Below are 17676 nucleotides of genomic sequence, written 5' to 3'. Positions count from 1 at the left end.
TGACAAAACTCTTTCCGTTAGTTAGTAAACGCAATCATTTTTGCGAATTTTTTTACCAAACATATGTAGCATTGAACAAATTGGCCTAAAATGTTAAAAAATTTTGATTTTTACATTTTTTGGGGGAATTTTATATAAAAAATGTGAAAAATATTGTTATTTTTGCAAAATTGTCGCTCTTTTTTTGTTTATAGCGCATGATCAAAAAATTGCACAGGTGATCAAATACCACCAAAAGAAAGCTCTGTTTGTGGGAAAAAAAGGATGTCAAATTCGTTTAGGTACAGAGTCGCACGACCGCGCAATTGTCCATTAAAGTCACGCAGTGCCGAATCGCAAAATAGGCCCTGGTCAGGAAGGGGGTAAAATCTTCCGGGGCTTACGTGGTTAATATGGTTGAGGTCAGAGCTCTGTGTGGGCAACTTGAGATATAGGTAGACACTTTACTCTCTTTGCTTTTCTAAGATGACTAGGGGACTAAGCTAACAGCCGTCACTAAATGGCGGCCCGCGGTCCATTGGCGGCCCGCACGATGCTTTCACCCGGACCGCGAGGCCGCCTCCTGTATTGATTCAATGGTTTGCTGGGACCGCGGGTGTCCCAGCAACCACTGACGTACTGTGTGCGCGCTGCGGCTCCCGGCCGGTGTCCTGTCGGGCCGCGAGTAGGGGCGTGACGTCACACGCGCGCCCCGCCCCCCGCTCCTGACTGCGGCTCCCATTCAGCCAGGCAGCGAGTTGGGGCGTGACATTATGTGCGCGCCCCGCCCCCCTGCTCGCGGCTTCTGGCTCGGCTCCTGGCTCCAGGTATGTGGAGCACAAGGGGAGAATGTAATGTGGCCATAGATGCACTTAAAGCGGATGGGAGGTTTTAAAAGTCTGCAGATTGATGGGCATATTTTGTAGTGCTCATTAGAGTGCCCCATAAAAAAAAATGTGCCCATCAGAGTGCCGTCCCTAAACATAAAATTTGCCCATCAGCATGCCCCTTATTTTATGTTAAGGGGCACTCTAATGGGCATATTTAATGTTATGGGGCACTCTAAAGGGCATATTTTATGTTAAGGGGCACTCTAATGGGCATATTTTATGTTAAGCGCAACGCTGATTTACACGTATTGTTTTGCCCATCAGAGTGCCCCCTAACATAAAATGTGCCCTTCAGAGTGCCCCCTAACATAAAATGTGCCCATCAGAGTGCCCCCTAACATAAAATATGCCCATCAGCGTGCCCCTTATTTTATGTTAAGGGTCACGCTGATGGGCCTATTTTATGCTAAGGGGCACTCTGATGGGCATATTTTATGTTAGGGGGCACGCTGATGGGCACATTTTATGTTAGGGGGCACTCTGATGGGCATATTTTATGCTAAGGGGCACTCTGATGGACACATTTTATGCTAAGGGGCACTCTGATGGGCATATTTAATGCTAAGGGGCACGCTGAGGAGCATATTTTATGTTAAGGGGCACTCTAATGGCCATATTTTATGTTAAGAGCAACGCTGATTTACACGTTTTGTTTTGCCCATCAGAGTGCAACCTAACATAAAATGTGCCCATCAGAGTGCCCCCTAACATAAAATGTGCCCATCAGAGTGCCCCCTAACATAAAATGTGCCCATCAGAGTGCCCCCTAACATAAAATGTGCCCATCAGAGTGCCCCCTAACATAAAATGTGCCCATCAGAGTGCCCCCTAACATAAAATGTGCCCATCAGAGTGCCCCCTAACATAAAATATGCCCATCAGAGTGCCCCCTAACATAAAATGTGTCCATCTGAGTGCCCCCTAACATAAAATATGCCCATCAGAGTGCCCCCTAACATAAAATATGGCCATCAGAGTGCCCACTAACATAAAATGTGCCCATCAGAGTGCCCCCTAACATAAAATGTGTCCATCTGAGTGCCCCCTAACATAAAATATGCCCATCAGCGTGTCCCTTATTTTATGTTAAGGGTCACGCTGATGAGCAAATTTTATGCTAAGGGCATATTTTATGTTAGGGGGCACTCTGATGGGCACATTTTATGTTAGGGGGCACTCTGATGGGCATATTTTATGTTAGGGGGCACTCGGATGGGCATATTTTATGTTAAGAGCAACGCTGATGGACACGTTTTGTTTTGCCATTCTTTCTTAGTCATAGCAAAGACTTCAGATTCGGACCTCGGCCCAAAGAAAATTTTAGCAACCGGACCTCCTTGAATTTTAATTCATTACCCCTGCTATATAAGCTTCTTGGACATCCCGTTCCAAAACTATGGACATGATCATGAAGTTCCCTTTCCCCATCCCTATGTAATGTTCTGGTACCTCTGGTACCCCTATTCCACTTTCCACTTCAGTGTATGCGTCCCACCATTCTCTTCTGGTAGGTGCGCATACACCTTTAAGACCGATGCTGTCATCACTGAGCGCCGCAGAGCGGCTATTTCAACCGCCGGCGTTCTCACTCACATGTTCGTTCAATGTGCCTTGTTGCTGACCTGCCTTGAAGCTCACATGCTCACAAGCGTACCTCGCTGTCGGAACCTCGCTACTGATCCCTGTATCCCGCTACCGGATCACTCGCTCATACCGAACCTCTCTATTACTGCTTGCTATTAGTGATAAGTACCCCGCAGGGGAATCCTCCATAAACCTTCCTACTAAGCTTACACTATCTAGCTCTGCATATTAAGGACTGTTACTATCATCTGCACTGTTGTTTAGATTGCTAGCTCTTGAGCCTACTAACATCTATCCTTGCACTGGGTTAGTCTCTCCTGTATGTCATCTGCTATCCTACCACCTACTACCATACATGATTGCTAACCTATCTGCATCCTACCTGTTACCATCTATACTCTCATGAACATTTCTCTCAAGTGCTGTTCACCTATTGTCACTGTTCATACCTGTCTCTTTAGCTCATCACCACTATACTGCTATATACATCTATTACTCCAGGAACATCTTATTGAGTGTGTATATTGTATGCTGAATCAGACAGACCACAGTGATGAGTCTTGGGAGTTGGAATTGGTATTTCAACCTATCTCTACATGACTACTGAGTGGAGTTTTTCTGCAGCTGCAAATCCATCTTGTTTCAGAAAACGCAGGAGCGTTACAGATTGAACGAACCTAAAATGGATTAAGCAGATTTACCCACTCAAGTGACACAATTAAAACAACAAGTGACTGCGTTAATGCACGCTCTTACTGAATTAAAAGAAGACAATCAGGCTCTGAAGCAGCAGGTAACCCGTCTATCACAACTTGCCGCTGCTCAGCCCCCTGAACCCAAAATAAATCCTCCTCTAGTGTTTACAGGTGATCGCAAAAAAATTTGTGAATTCAAAAACGCCTGTCAGTTACTTTTCTTGCTAAAACCTCGTACCTACCTTACTGATCATATCAAAGTCTGTACTATTATTTCATACCTAACGGGTGATCCACGGGCCTGGGCAGTCTCTCTCTTTGAGAAAAATGATCAGCTTCTCAACTCCTATGCTTTATTCCTAGCGGAACTCTCTAGTCTATATGATGACCCCCAATAGGCAGAGTACTGCTGATATTCAATTGAGGTCCTTGAAACAAGGTAGGAGACCTGTAGAAGACTTTGTAGCAGAGTTCAAAAGATGGACCCTTGACTCAGGGTGGAATGATACATCTCTGAGAACTCAATTTAGACTCGGCCTATCAGAAGCCGTTAAAGACGAGCTCGCCCGAGCGGATCTACCGGACACCCTGGATGCTTTGATACAACTCAGTATCAACATAGACAGGAGGCTGCGAGAAAGAAAGGCTGAAAAAATGGGAATGCCATTGTCCAGTCCTTCTCGGATTTCGGCCGTTGACCCTACTCCTATGGAGGTAGGAACCATACGCCCACCTTTATCAACTACTGAAAGAGCCAGGAGACGATCCAGTAATCTTTGCTTGTACTGCGCATCCCCGGATCACATGATAAGCGTCTGTCCCCTTGTCCGCAAAAAAGAGGGTGAGTGTTCACATGTCCTCCTAGGGGGATTGACAACTTCATTTACTAACCCTTATCTTTTTGTTCGGTTGACATTGCAGTGGGACCAGACTAGGATTACCACTAAAGCCATGATCGACACAGGATCTTGCGGAAATTATATCGATATACGTTTTTGCTACTTTAAATAAAGTACCTATTATTTCAAAACCTAAGCCTGTCTCTGTGAGTCTTATTAACGGTATTCCGTTATCTTCTGGCCCAATCACTAATCAGACACAAGCACTCCTAGTCACCACTAACGAGCCTCATATGGAGACCACTACCTTCGACCTATTATCTTCGCCCCATTTTCCCATTGTTTTGGGACTTCCCTGGTTACACACACATCAACCAACCATAGATTGGAAGAAACGGACCCTAACCTTCCTCTCTTACTATTGCGAGAGTACGTGTAACCTCCCGTCTTATGGAAAGATCCTGTCTGTGGTGTCAGATGAGATTGCACCACTATGCTATCAGGATCTGTCCGAAGTTTTTCTTGAGAAAAATGCTCAAGTACTGCCTCTCCATAGGGATTATGATTGCACTATTGATCTACTGCCAAATAGTAAATTGCCTTTTGGTCATGTTCATCCTCTTTCACAGGATGAACTTTCCCATCTCAAGGAATACTTGGATGAGAATTTGACAAAAGGTTTTATTAGACCTTCCACTTCTTACACATCTGCAGACAAGAATAAAAAAGCGGATGCGCTATCACGATTAACTGAAGATAATTGCTCCGAAATCCCTTCCGTTCCTATAATACCCTACAAGCGTATTATTGGGGTTGTCCGTTCCTTGAAGGAAGAGATTCTACACAGTATAGGTTTGGATTCACCTCCACTACAACTAAGTGCTGATGCAGAAGGCTTCCTCTACTACAACGACAAACTCTACATACCCCCTACTATGCGCACCAAGATCTTGGAATTGTCACATGATGTGCCTATGGCAGGACATATGGGTATGACAAAGACCCTTAATTTGCTTAACAGGCAGTTTTGGTGGCCTGATATGAAGACATCTATACAAAAATTTGTCTCTTCATGCAACGTCTGTGCCAGGTCCAAAATTGACACTACAAAACTATCCGGTCTACTATGCAGTCTACCAATACCCCAGACTCCATGGGAAGTTGTGTCCTCTGACTTTATAGTAGAACTACCACCTTCCAAAGGATTTAATACCATTTTAGTGTCAGTGGACCATCTGACAAAGATGGCACATTTCGTTGCTATTCGCAGACTACCTTCGTCCAAACAAACAGCGGAACTACTGATGAAACATGTCTTTAAGTTACATGGAATTCCAAAAACTCTTTTGTCTGACCGTGGATCACAATTCATCTCCAAGTTTTGGCAAGAACTATGTCACATACTACGAATTGAGCGAAAGCTCACTTCTCCCTACCATCCTCAGACCAACGGACAGACTGAAAGAGTCAACCAGTGCATCGAGCAATATTTACGTTGCTACACATCATACCTACAGGATGATTGGGTGGATCTCCTCCCTCTGGCAGAATTTGCCTACAACGCAACCCACAGTACGACCAAACAGAGTCCGTTCTATTTGAACTATGGGTTTCATCCTACTATTCTTCCACCACGCATCCTTCCATCAAGTAACCCAGTAGCCTCAGACTATCTTACCCAAATAAAAGACTCTCTGGGTTTACTTAATACTACCATCTCACACGCTCATAGTCAACAAAAAAAGTACTATGACCTTCGTAGAAGACCTTCTATTCAGTATGCTATTGGGGACCTCGTTTGGCTATCAACAAAAAACTTAAGATTAAAGATCCCTAGCAAAAAGCTTGGGCCTCTGTTCTTGGGACCCTTCCCAATCAGGAAACTTATTGGAAAGGCTGCAGTACAGCTCACATTACCAACAGACCTCAAGATACATCCCATCTTCCATGTGTCGCTACTGAAGCCCCATGTTCCTGACCAAGGAATAAGGCCTACCATCCCACCTCCACCTCCTATACAAGTTGAAGGCGGAGAAGAATATGAGATAAAGGAGATTCTGGATTCTCGTATCCACAGAAGAAGACTCCAATATCTAGTATGATGGAAGAACTATGGGCCCCAAGACGACACCTGGCTGGATACCTCTGATATACATGCCCCTAGGCTGATTCGCAATTTTCTCGCGAAATACCCGGAAAAAACAGTTCTAGAGGCCTTCCGGAGCCAGCCTTAAGGGGGGGTACTGTAATGTTCTGGTACCTCTGGTACCCCTATTCCACTTTCCACTTCAGTGTATGCGTCCCACCATTCTCTTCTGGTAGGTGCACATACACCTTTAAGACCGATGCTGTCATCACTGAGCCCCGCAGAGAGGCTATTTCAACCGCCGGCGTTCTCACTCACATGTTCGTTCAATGTGCCTTGTTGCTGACCTGCCTTGAAGCTCACATGCTCACAAGCATACCTCGCTGTCGGAACCTCGCTACTGATCCCTGTATCCCGCTACCGGATCACTCGCTCATACCGAACCTCTCTACTACTGCTTGCTATTAGTGATAAGTACCCCGCAGGGGAATCCTCCATAAACCTTCCTACTAAGCTTACACTATCTAGCTCTGCATATTAAGGACTGTTACTATCATCTGCACTGTTGTTTAGATTGCTAGCTCTTGAGCCTACTAACATCTATCCTTGCACTGGGTTAGTCTCTCCTGTATGTCATCTGCTATCCTACCACCTACTACCATACATGATTGCTAACCTATCTGCATCCTACCTGTTACCATCTATACTCTCATGAACATTTCTCTCAAGTGCTGTTCACCTATTGTCACTGTGCATACCTGTCTCTTTAGCTCATCACCACTATACTGCTATATACATCTATCACTCCAGGAACATCTTATTGAGTGTGTATATTTGTATGCTGAATCAGACAGACCACAGTGATGAGTCTTGGGAGTTGGAATTGGTATTTCAACCTATCTCTACATGACTACTGAGTGGAGTTTTTCTGCAGCTGCAAATTCATCTTGTTTCAGAAAACGCAGGAGCGTTACACCCTACAAGACTTTGACGTGGTTGTCTGGGAATTTAAGCCCATTCAGCCACAAGAGCATTTGTTTGGCCAGGTACTGAAATTAGATGAGAGGAGCTGCCATTCCAAAGGTGTTTAATATGGTTGAGGTCAAAGCTCTGTGTGGGCAACTTCCTCTACACCAAGCTGGCCAAATCACATCTTTATTTAGTTGGCTTTGCACACAGAGGGAATTGGAACAGAGAATGGCTCTAGTCAAGGGAGAAAAAAAGAGGAAGACGAGTAAGCTAATCTTATAAGTTTCAGTTTGATTTTTTTTTTTTATCTTTTCTAACTTTTTGAAAATTAACCCTTTACCCTGACACTATGCATATATGCAGCCCCACTGAAATGGGCTTTTTTTTCTGTGGGGCCGCATAAACAGTATCTCACAAAAGTAAGTACACCCCTCACATTTTTGTAAATATTTTATTCTACCTTTTCACGTGACAACACTGAAGAAATGACACTTTGCTACAATGTAAAGTAGTGAGTGTACAGCTTGTATAACAGTGTAAATTTGCTGTCCCCTCAATATAGCTCAACACACAGCCATTAATGTCTAAACCGCTGGCAACAAAAGCGAGTACACCCCTAAGTGAAAATGTCCAAATTGGGGCCCAAAGTGTCAATATTTTGTGTGGCCACCATTATTTTCCAGCACTGCCTTAACCCTCTTGGGCATGGAGTTTACCAGAGCTTCACAGGTTGCCACTGGAGACTTTTCCACTCCTCTTTTAGGACATCACAGAGCTGGTGGATGTTAGAGACCTTGCGCTCCTCCACCTTCCGTTTGAGGATGCCCCACAGATACTCAATAGACATGGTTGGCCAGACCATAACATTTACTCAGCTTCTATAGCAAGGCAGTGGTTGTCTTGGAGGTGTGTTTTACAAAAATGAGAAGGGTGTACTCACTTTTGTGAGATACTGAATGCATATCTCTCTTTGTGCTGGGAGCGTGCAGCAATATGTGTTTTGTATCTTTTATGGATCCTGACTTAATTTAAGCCAAAAAAGCCCCATTAGCTCCTATTATTCTTCCTTATATATCTGAACCTGACCACCTTTGCTTTTAGCTTTTCAGTGTCCTGCCAACAGTCAGTACAAACAGTGTGGTGCAGCTTGTAATCCAACATGCAATGATGCTGCCATCAAGCCATCCTCCTGCTCCTCCTCATGCATAGAGACCTGCCAATGTAATGATGGATTTGTGTTGGATGGAGGAAAATGCATACCCAAAGCCGAGTGCGGCTGCATCTTTGAAGGAAAAGTTTATGCTCCAAATGAAAGATTTTGGAGGGATGACAAGTGCGAAATTCAATGTATTTGTAACCCAAGAACCAAGAAAGTGGAATGTAAAAATACTAAGTGTAAGCCTACCGAGACCTGTACAGTGGTCAATGGTATCCGAGACTGCTATCCCAACTTTTATGGTACTTGTACAGCATCAGGGGATCCACACTATCACACCTTCGATGGCGTGAATTATGACTTCCAGGGCACCTGTGTCTACCTGCTTGCAGGACTCTGTAACAACACTGGAGATCTGGTGAACTTCCAAGTCCATGTCCAAAATGAAAATAGAGGAAATAAGTTGGTCTCTTACTCTGCTGAAGTGCGAGTGATCATATATGATCTTTCAGTGATAATCAGTCGACGTTATCCAGGCAAGATTCTGGTAAGTTTGCAGATATTTTATGTTTCCTTTATAAATTTAGGTAATTACAGAGCTGCATTCATTTGAGTCTTTTATTTAGGACTACAGTTTAGCTTTAACCACTTCCCCACTGCTCACTGTGCTGCTATTGCGGCACATTGGCTCGTTATCGTCTGGCGACGTAGGTCTACATCACCAGACATTCCCCTCTGTCGGCGGACGCTCGCTCCCGCTGTTTTCAGTCACAGCGGGAGTCGGGCCAGGGGAGGAGCAGCGGCAATCGCTGCTGCTCTTCCCCGATCGCCGGGGAATCTAGTTTGGAGATCCGCCCGCTTGTGTAAACAGAGCGGGTAGATCTCCTCAGTGACAAGGAGTGACAGATTGCAGGGTTCAGCATAGCTGAACATGCGATCTGTCCTTATGTCACTCAGTCACCTCCCCCCCCCACACGTTAGTAAGCACCAGGCATACATTAACCCCTCCCTCTCCAATAAAATTAACCCCTTCCCTGCCAGTGTCATTTTTACAGTAACAGTGCATATATATAGCACTGATTACTGCAGTAATGTCACTGGTACCCCCAAAAGTGTCAAAAATGTCAGTCAAGGGTCCGATCTGTCCACCGCAATGTCGCAGTGCCGCAAAAAAATCGCAGATCGCCACCATTATGCGTTAAAAAAAAAACACCAAAAATGACAGAAATCTTTCCCTTAGTTAGTAAACGCAATAACTTTTGCGCAAACCAATAAAAATACGCCTATTGTGATTTTTTTCTACCAAACGTAGGTAGCAGAAAACAAATTGGCCAAAAATGTAAAAAAAAATTGATTTTTACATTTTTTGGGGGGGAATTTCGTATAAAAAAATGTTAAAAATATTGTTATTTTTTGTTTATAGCGCAAAAAGTAAAAATGGCACAGGTGATCAAACAGCACCAAAAGAAAGCTCTGTTTGTGGGAAAAAAAGGACGTAAATTTTGTTTGGGTACGGCGTCGCACGACCGCGCAATTGTCCGTTAAATTCGCACAGCGCCGAATCGCAAAAAGTGGCCCAGACGTAAGACAGCAAAATCCTCCGGTGGTAAAGTGGTTAAACGCCCCCAAACATATATCTTGAAGCATCTCGGTTGTTTCAGAAACATCTTTAAAATGTATTGTAACCTTTCCTATTCCTTTTACAGGTGAACGGGTTTTTAACCAACCTACCTTTTTTTGTTGACAAAGGTACAGACACGGTGTCTGTCTATCAATCATCCTCTAATGCTCTTCTCCAGACAAACTTTGGTTTAAAGGTCTACTTCAACTGGGACAGTTGGGTTTCTGTTACGGTCCCAGGCACCTATGCCAGACAACTTTGTGGGTTGTGTGGTAACTTTAATGGCAGTAAGGAAAATGAGTTTGTTATGAGGAATGGCAAGATCGCTGCCAATCCAACAATCTTTGGGAAAAGCTGGATAGTACAATCCATACCTGGGTGCACTGAAGATGATAAGGCTGACTGCGTTAAAATGGCAGCTTTGGAACAAGAATACCGCAGCAGAAAAACTGGTTGTGGTATCCTAATAGATAAGAATGGACCTTTCCGTGCCTGCCATGCCGTGGTAGACCCAGAAGATAGCTTTAAAGACTGTGTGTTTGATGCTTGCTTCTACGAGGAACAACAAGTTGTCTTGTGCAAGATCATTGAAGGTTACGCCTTGTCTTGTCAAGCGGCTGGAGGGTTCGTATACCCGTGGAGATCAGACACATTTTGCAGTAAGTTGAATACCGCTGTATCTTTTTAAGACTTGAAAAATATCTTACTTTCTTAAAGAAATCCATGTACTGTGTATCCAAAACTGGTTTAGAGGCATTAATGGGTCTTGTAGAGGAGGCAGATGAAACACAGCAGTGTTTATATTGTCAATGCTTTGATGAAGCTCGGTCCATCTTTCTACAACTACAATGTGGATGTCGATTATTGACTTATATTTCGTAATTTACATACGAAATATGTATTCGTATCTTTGTGCACTGCCGGTGTTTTCTGTCGACCTGTTGCCTTTTTCTTATATACAGGCGCATCTCATAAAATTAGAATATCATCAAAATGTTAATTTATTCCAGTAATTCAATTCAAAGCTAGCTAAAAGAAAAGAGCTATATGGAAATTTATATATAAATATATATATATATATATATATATATATATATATATATATATATATATATATATATATGTATTTAATATATATAATAAACATATATTATATTATATATATATATATATATATATATATATATGTTCGCTCTGTGTGTAACACATCTGTATAAAATATAGGAGTTTCACTTTTTGAATTAAATTACTGAAATAAATTAACTTTTTGATGATATTCTAATATATTATATATTATATATATATATATATATATATATATATATATATATATATATATATATATATATATATATATATATATATATATATATATATATATATATATATATTTTATCCAGTTCAGTGCTTGTGTTTTATCCTCAACCATTCAGAATTCTCACTCACTAGATAACCATCAAATATTTACGTGATCATACAATCCATCCGGGATCCCGTGTTCACTATTATGGTTTTCCCTCTCACTCAGTCATGAAATCAGAAAATGCCATCATTACGCAACATATTTATTCAATTGAAAAATAAATTCAATGTAAAAGTGCCAACTCACATTTATAAGTGCGTCCGACTGGCACGTTTGTCTATTTAGGCAATTCTTATCTATAGCTGTCACATCTAAGAAGCTGGCGTGCGTTCCATTCCTCTGATGTTTTTTTCGTAATTCGTTTTCTTTTCGATTTTGAATCATTTTGAATTCCTTTCAAATTCAATTTGAAATCCATTTTGAATGGAATTCCATTAAAAAAAATATTCTATTTATTCTATTCGAAATTCAAATTTTGGAAGATAGTTATAGTCTTTCTATTCCATTCTATTCTATTGGTTTTTCTATTTTATTATTTTATTTTCTGTTTTATTATTTTCTGTTTTATTCTATTCTTTTATATTCTATTCAAATTTTAATTTATTCTATTTGAAATTTGAATCTATTTTATTCAAAATTCTAATTTATTCTATTCGAAATTCAAATTTTGGAAGATGGTTATATTCTTTCTATTCCATTCTATTCTATTATTATATTTTCTGTTGTATTATTTTCATTTCTATTATATTCTATTATATTCTAGTCTCTTCAATTCTATTAAAATTCAAATGTATTCTTTTCGAAATTCAAATTTTAGAAAACAGTTATATTGTAATATTCTTTCCTATTGTTTATTCTATTCTATTCAATTATTTTATTTTCTATTCTTTTCTATTCTATTCAAATTTGAATATATTTAAATATATTCTATTGGAAATTTGAATATGGGAAGATAGTTATGTTCTTTCTATTCTATTCTATTGTTTTATTCTATTCTATTCTTTTATTTTCTATTCTATTCTAATCTATTTGAATTTATTCTTTTAAACTTTTTTGAAATGGTTATATTTTTTTCTATTCTATTCTTTCCTTTTTTTCTTTTATTTTTCTCTGTTCTTTTGTATTCTATTCAAATTCAATTTTTTTCTTTTCAAAATTCAAATTTTAGAAAACAGTTATATTGTTATATTCTTTCTATTCTTTCCTGTAGTTTATTCTATTCAATTCTATTCTATTATTTTATTTTCTATTCTTTTGTTTTCTCTTTGAATTTGAATATATTCTATTGGAAATTTGAATTTGAGAAGATAGTTATGTTCTTTCTATTCTACTCTGTTCTACTCTATTCTTTTTTATGCTTTTATTTTCTATTCTATGCTAATCTATTTGAATTTGACTTTATTCTATTCAAATCTTAAAAAAAAATGTCATTTTCTTTCTATTCTATTCTTTTCTATTGTTTTTTTTTTTTTAATTCTATTCTGTTCTTTTCTATTCTATTCAAACTTGACTTTATTCTATTAAAAATTCAAATTTCAAAAGCTGGTTATATTCTTCCTATTTTATTATATTCTATTCTATTTTTTATTCTATTTTATTTCTTTATTTTCTATTCTTTTTTTGTTCTGTATTACTATATTATTTTCTATTCTGTTCTTTTATTTTCTATTCTATCTCTTTATTTTCTATTTTTTTTTTCTATTCTTTTGATTTGAATTCTGTTCTGCTTTACTCTATATTAATAACTCTTTATAATAAACTATTATATTATATTCTGTTTTTTTTTAATTCTATTGTATTCTTTTTTTTTTTTCTTTTCTTTTCTATTCTATTCCTTTATTTTCTATTCTATTTTATTCTCTTCAAAAAATTAATTTTAAAACTATTTGAATTTGGTTTAAAATCTATTCAAATTAAAATTTTATCTGAAAATCTTTTTCATTATTTTGGATTTGTTTAAATGCATTACTATTGTATTTAGTAAATTCAGATACACCTGAATTTCTGAATGATAAAAATTTTTTCAGAGTTTCAAATCAGAACTAAACAAACCGCCCATGTCTAATCTGTTGATCTGCCAGAAATCCAGTGAGCACCCAACTTTCTAACTAACAACAGAGTGACTTTAATGTACTGAGATCTCCTTCAAGGGCTCACTGTCCCATTCCACATGCATACATTAATTTATTTCCCCTTGCTGCTGCATTGACTTCCAAGACGCTGCCCACACATTGTATACAGAAAATGCTCTTGGTAAATGTAGTTCTGGGGGCGTGCCTAAGTTAATACAAATTAAGCTTTCACAAGTTGCCCCTGCAAGAATTTTGCAAGCCTGGACATGATGGCCTAGGAAGGTGTTTCTTTCTACAAGAAAAAGGTAAAACCACCACATATAATGATTAGTTAGCTGCAATATATTACATTTGTGGTTTTGGGTTTAATATCATAGTTACTTAGTTACATAGTTAGTCAGGTTGAAAAAAGTCACAAGTCCATCTAGTTCAACCAATAAAAAAAAAAAACATACAATCCCATATACACAGTCCTATATCCACAGTTGATCCAGAGGAAGGCAAAAAAAAAAAAACCCCAGCAAAGCAAGATCCAATTTGCTACAGCAGGGGAAAAAATTCCTTCCTGATCCCCCGAGAGGCAATCAGATATTCCCTGGATCAACTTTACCTATAAATATTAGTACTCACTTATATTATGTACACCCAGGAAAAAATCCAGCAATCTATGAGCTGGCCAGAACCACCTCTTGAGGGAGTCTATTCCACATTTTTACAGCTCTTACTGTTAAGAAACCCTTGTCCTCTGTGAAGACCTCAACACCAAGTTTACTATATGGACCTCCGACTTATTTGTACACAGGGTTTTTTCTCTCAGAGAATAGGTGCCGGAACTCCCCCTTTTCAAGCCACCCCTTGTCTCCGCCCCTACCCACCTCCGAGCACCATTTCTTGGTTCCACCCATTACCCACCTCCGAAGACCACCCCTTTTAGATAATACAGTAACATTTGTGGAACTAACTAATTTGTATTGAGCTTGTTAATAATAACAAGAGAAGCAGTAGAATAGATCCCCTGCAGCCAGCGACAATGGACCACTCACAACAAAACACCCCCTCCCTAGCAGCAACAACAGATCTCCTCGCAGCCAGCATCAGCAGACCTTCTGGAAGAATAGATAACCCCAGCAACAATGGACCACCTACAAGAAAATACCACCCCCTTCCTCAGCAACAATAGACCCCCGGGAAGCAATAATAGACCTCTTCCTCAACCGTAGATCCCTCCCAGAAATAACGCACCCCCCAGCAACATAAGACTCACCCTTAGCAACAATAGATCCCCTGCCAGCAACAACAGATCTCCCCAGCAACCGACCCCCCTGCAATAATAGATTCCCTCCAGTGACAATAGATCCCCAGCAACCAGCATCAACAGACCCTGCAGCACACCTCCAGCACCCCTTGCCATTACATACATTTAGTCCTGGAGGTGCCGGAACTGCGTTCCCCCGCGTTCCTGCTGAAAAGAAGCCCTGTTTGTACATGTTTATCCTATCTCCCATTAATCTCCTCTTCTCAAGAGATAGTAAATTCAGTTCCTCTAATCTTTCCTCATAGCTGAGCTCTTCCATGCCTCTTATCAGTTTGGTTTCCCTTCTCTGCACTTTCTCCAGTTCCCCGATATCCTTTTTGAGAACTGGAGCCCAAAACTGAACTGCATATTCCAGATGAGATCTTACTAATGATTTGTACAGGGGCAAAATTATATCTCTCTCTCTGGAGACCATGCCTCTCTTAATGCGAAAGAGGACTTTGCTTGCTTTGGAAAACGCAGCTTGGCATTGCATGCTATTATTAAGCTTATGATCTACCAAAACCCCCAGATCCTTCTCCGCTATGGATTCCCCAAGATCCCTCTCCGCTATGGATTCCCCCAGATCCTTCTCCGCTATGGATTCCCCCAGTTCTACACCCCCTAGTATCTATGATGCATGCATATTCTTAGCCTCCAAGCCATAACTTTACATTTATCAACATTAAACCTCATTTGCCACATAGTTGCCCAATGAAACAGTGTGTTGAGGTCGGCTGGTAAGTTGGAGACATCCTGTAAGGATATTATTCCACTGCATAGCTTGGTGACACCTGCAAAGACTAAAATGGTATTTTTACCCCCTGACCCAATACCATATCGCGCGACGCCGTACCCAAACTAAATTTACGTCCTTTTTTTCTCACAAACAGAGCTTTCTTTTGGTGGTATTTGATCACGTGTGCGATTTTTACTTTTTGCGCTGTAAACAAAAAAAGAGCGTTTATTTTGAAAAAATAACAATATTTTTAACATTTTTTTTATATGAAATTCCCCCCCAAAAAAATGTAAAAATCTAATTTTTTTAAAATTTTTAGCCAATTTGTTTTCTGCTACCTATGTTTGGTAAAAAAAATTGCAATAAGTGTATTTTGATTGGATTGCGCAAAAGTTATTGCGTTTACTAACTAAGGGAAAGATTTCTGTCATTTTTGGTGTTTTTTTTTAACGAGTAATGGCGGCGATCTGCAATATTTTTTGCGGGACTGCGATATTGCGGCGGACAGATCGCACCCTTGACTGACATTTTTTACACTTTTGGGGGTACCAGTGACATTACTACAGTAATCAGTGCTATACATATACACTGTTACTGTAAAAATGACACTGGCAGGGAAGGGGTTCATTTTATTGGAGAGGGAGGGGTTAATGTATGCCTGGTGCTTACTGACATGTGTGGGGGGAGGTGACTGAGTGAGCCAGGGACAGATCACATGTTCAGCTATGCTGAACCCTGCAATCTGTCACTGTTTGTCACTTAGGAGATCCGCCCGCTCTTTTTACACAAGCGGGCGGATCTCCAAACTCGATTCCCCGACGATCGGGGAAGAGCAGCGGCGATCGCCGCCGCTCCTCCCCTTGCCCGACTGGCTGTGACTGAAAACAGCGGGAGCGAGCCTCCGGCGACGCGCGAGCGCCACCTACAAGGGGAGGAGTCAGCAACGTAGGTCTACGTCGCTGGACGGAATCGAGCCACTTTGCCGCAGTACAGTCCCAGTGACTGGTCGGCAAGTAGTGATTGGTGTGTCCACGCATTCATGTTGTTGTAGTATAGACCGATAACTAACAATTTTGTTATTTTGTTAATCCCAGGTCTGGTCTGCCCAAAGAACAGCCACTATGAAGTGTGTGCATCAGGGTGTGCTTCAACGTGTTACTCTCTCTCTCCTCCATTGGGATGCAACCTTGCATGTTCTGAAGGATGTGAATGCGATGATGGCTTTATTCTTAGCGGTGGAGACTGTGTTCCCATATCCAGCTGTGGTTGCACGTACGGTAATACATACTACCAGTTGGGGGAGGTATTTTACCCCAGAGGCCTCTGCAACCAGAAGTGCGTATGTCTAGAGGGCGGAGCTGTAGAGTGCAAAGCTTCCACTTGCGGGCCCAACGAAGAGTGCAAAGTGATCAATGGAGTCCAGAAATGCCATCCAGTAGGCTCAGCACAGTGTTCTGCATCTGGTGACCCCCACTACATGTCATTTGATGGCCAGGCATTTGACTTCCAAGGCAATTGTACTTACATCTTGTCCAAGACCGTGACAAACAATACCAATCTGGTACCTTTTACCATCAGTGTGAAAAATGAAAAATGGGGCAATGGGCAAGTGTCCGTTACCAAACTAGTATCTTTTGAAGTCTATGGCTATAAGCTCGTTCTTCAGTATAATGTTCAAGGACAGATATTGGTAAGTCATAGTAATAATAATGATCAATGCAGCAGATGTGTAAACCTAATCTCCTAGGGCACAGGTGTCTAACTGGCGGCCCTCCAGCTGTTGCGGAACTACAAATCCCATGAGGCTTTGCCGTTACAAGTATGACTCCCATAGGCAGAGGCATGATGGGATTTCTAGTTCTGCAACAGCTGAAGGGCCGCCAGTTTGACACCCCTGTCCTAGGGGTTATATATTGTAATCTGAAGAGCCCAGGATCAGCTAGCCGCTTGTACAAGTAAACAGCCTTTATTGTTTCAAAACCAAACAAAAACAGCTTTTGCTTCAGCAAAAAACAGTCCATCACTCCGGTATAACAAAACCAACAGAATGACTCACCACCAATATAGCAGTCCCACACTAGGGTTTGGGGTTCCCGTCTGCTTCAGGGTACCTGCAAAGGCTGCAGGAGCTCAGCAAAACAATGTCTAAGTGTCCAGACATCTTACAATTTCTCCCAGCTGCGGACTACTCCACTCCAGGTCATTGGCATGTGTCCAACTGGACTACCATGGAACCCCTCACCCTGCATTAGTGAGAACCCCTGGGCACTAAAAATGTCCCTGGAACTCTCCCTTAACCACTTGAAGATCAGGCATTTTCCGACAATTTTTGTTCACATTTGAAAATCATATTTTTTGCTAGAAAATTACCTAGAACCCCCAAATATAT

The 17676-nt window shown here is 40.8% G+C and overlaps 1 protein-coding gene across 1 annotated transcript in view; it reads left to right on the top strand.

Moving 5' to 3' along the window:
* The window catches only part of LOC309569034 (IgGFc-binding protein-like), a gene marked incomplete at both ends in the record, with an annotated part of 181502 nt that overhangs the window by 50425 nt on the left and 113401 nt on the right, over positions 1–17676 (top strand). Inside the window, 3 exons of the mRNA XM_082274795.1 lie at positions 8144–8745; positions 9905–10478; positions 16382–16977. Coding sequence (XP_082130921.1) covers positions 8144–8745; positions 9905–10478; positions 16382–16977 — 1772 coding nt within the window. The remainder of the gene's footprint in view (positions 1–8143; positions 8746–9904; positions 10479–16381; positions 16978–17676) is intronic.

This window comes from Pelophylax lessonae (genome assembly GCF_965119305.1).
Source record: "Pelophylax lessonae genome assembly, chromosome: 12".
Taxonomy (NCBI): Eukaryota; Metazoa; Chordata; class Amphibia; order Anura; family Ranidae; genus Pelophylax; species Pelophylax lessonae.
The sequence above is the reverse complement of the archived record's forward strand: the minus strand, read 5'-3'. Positions and strand labels throughout refer to the sequence as shown.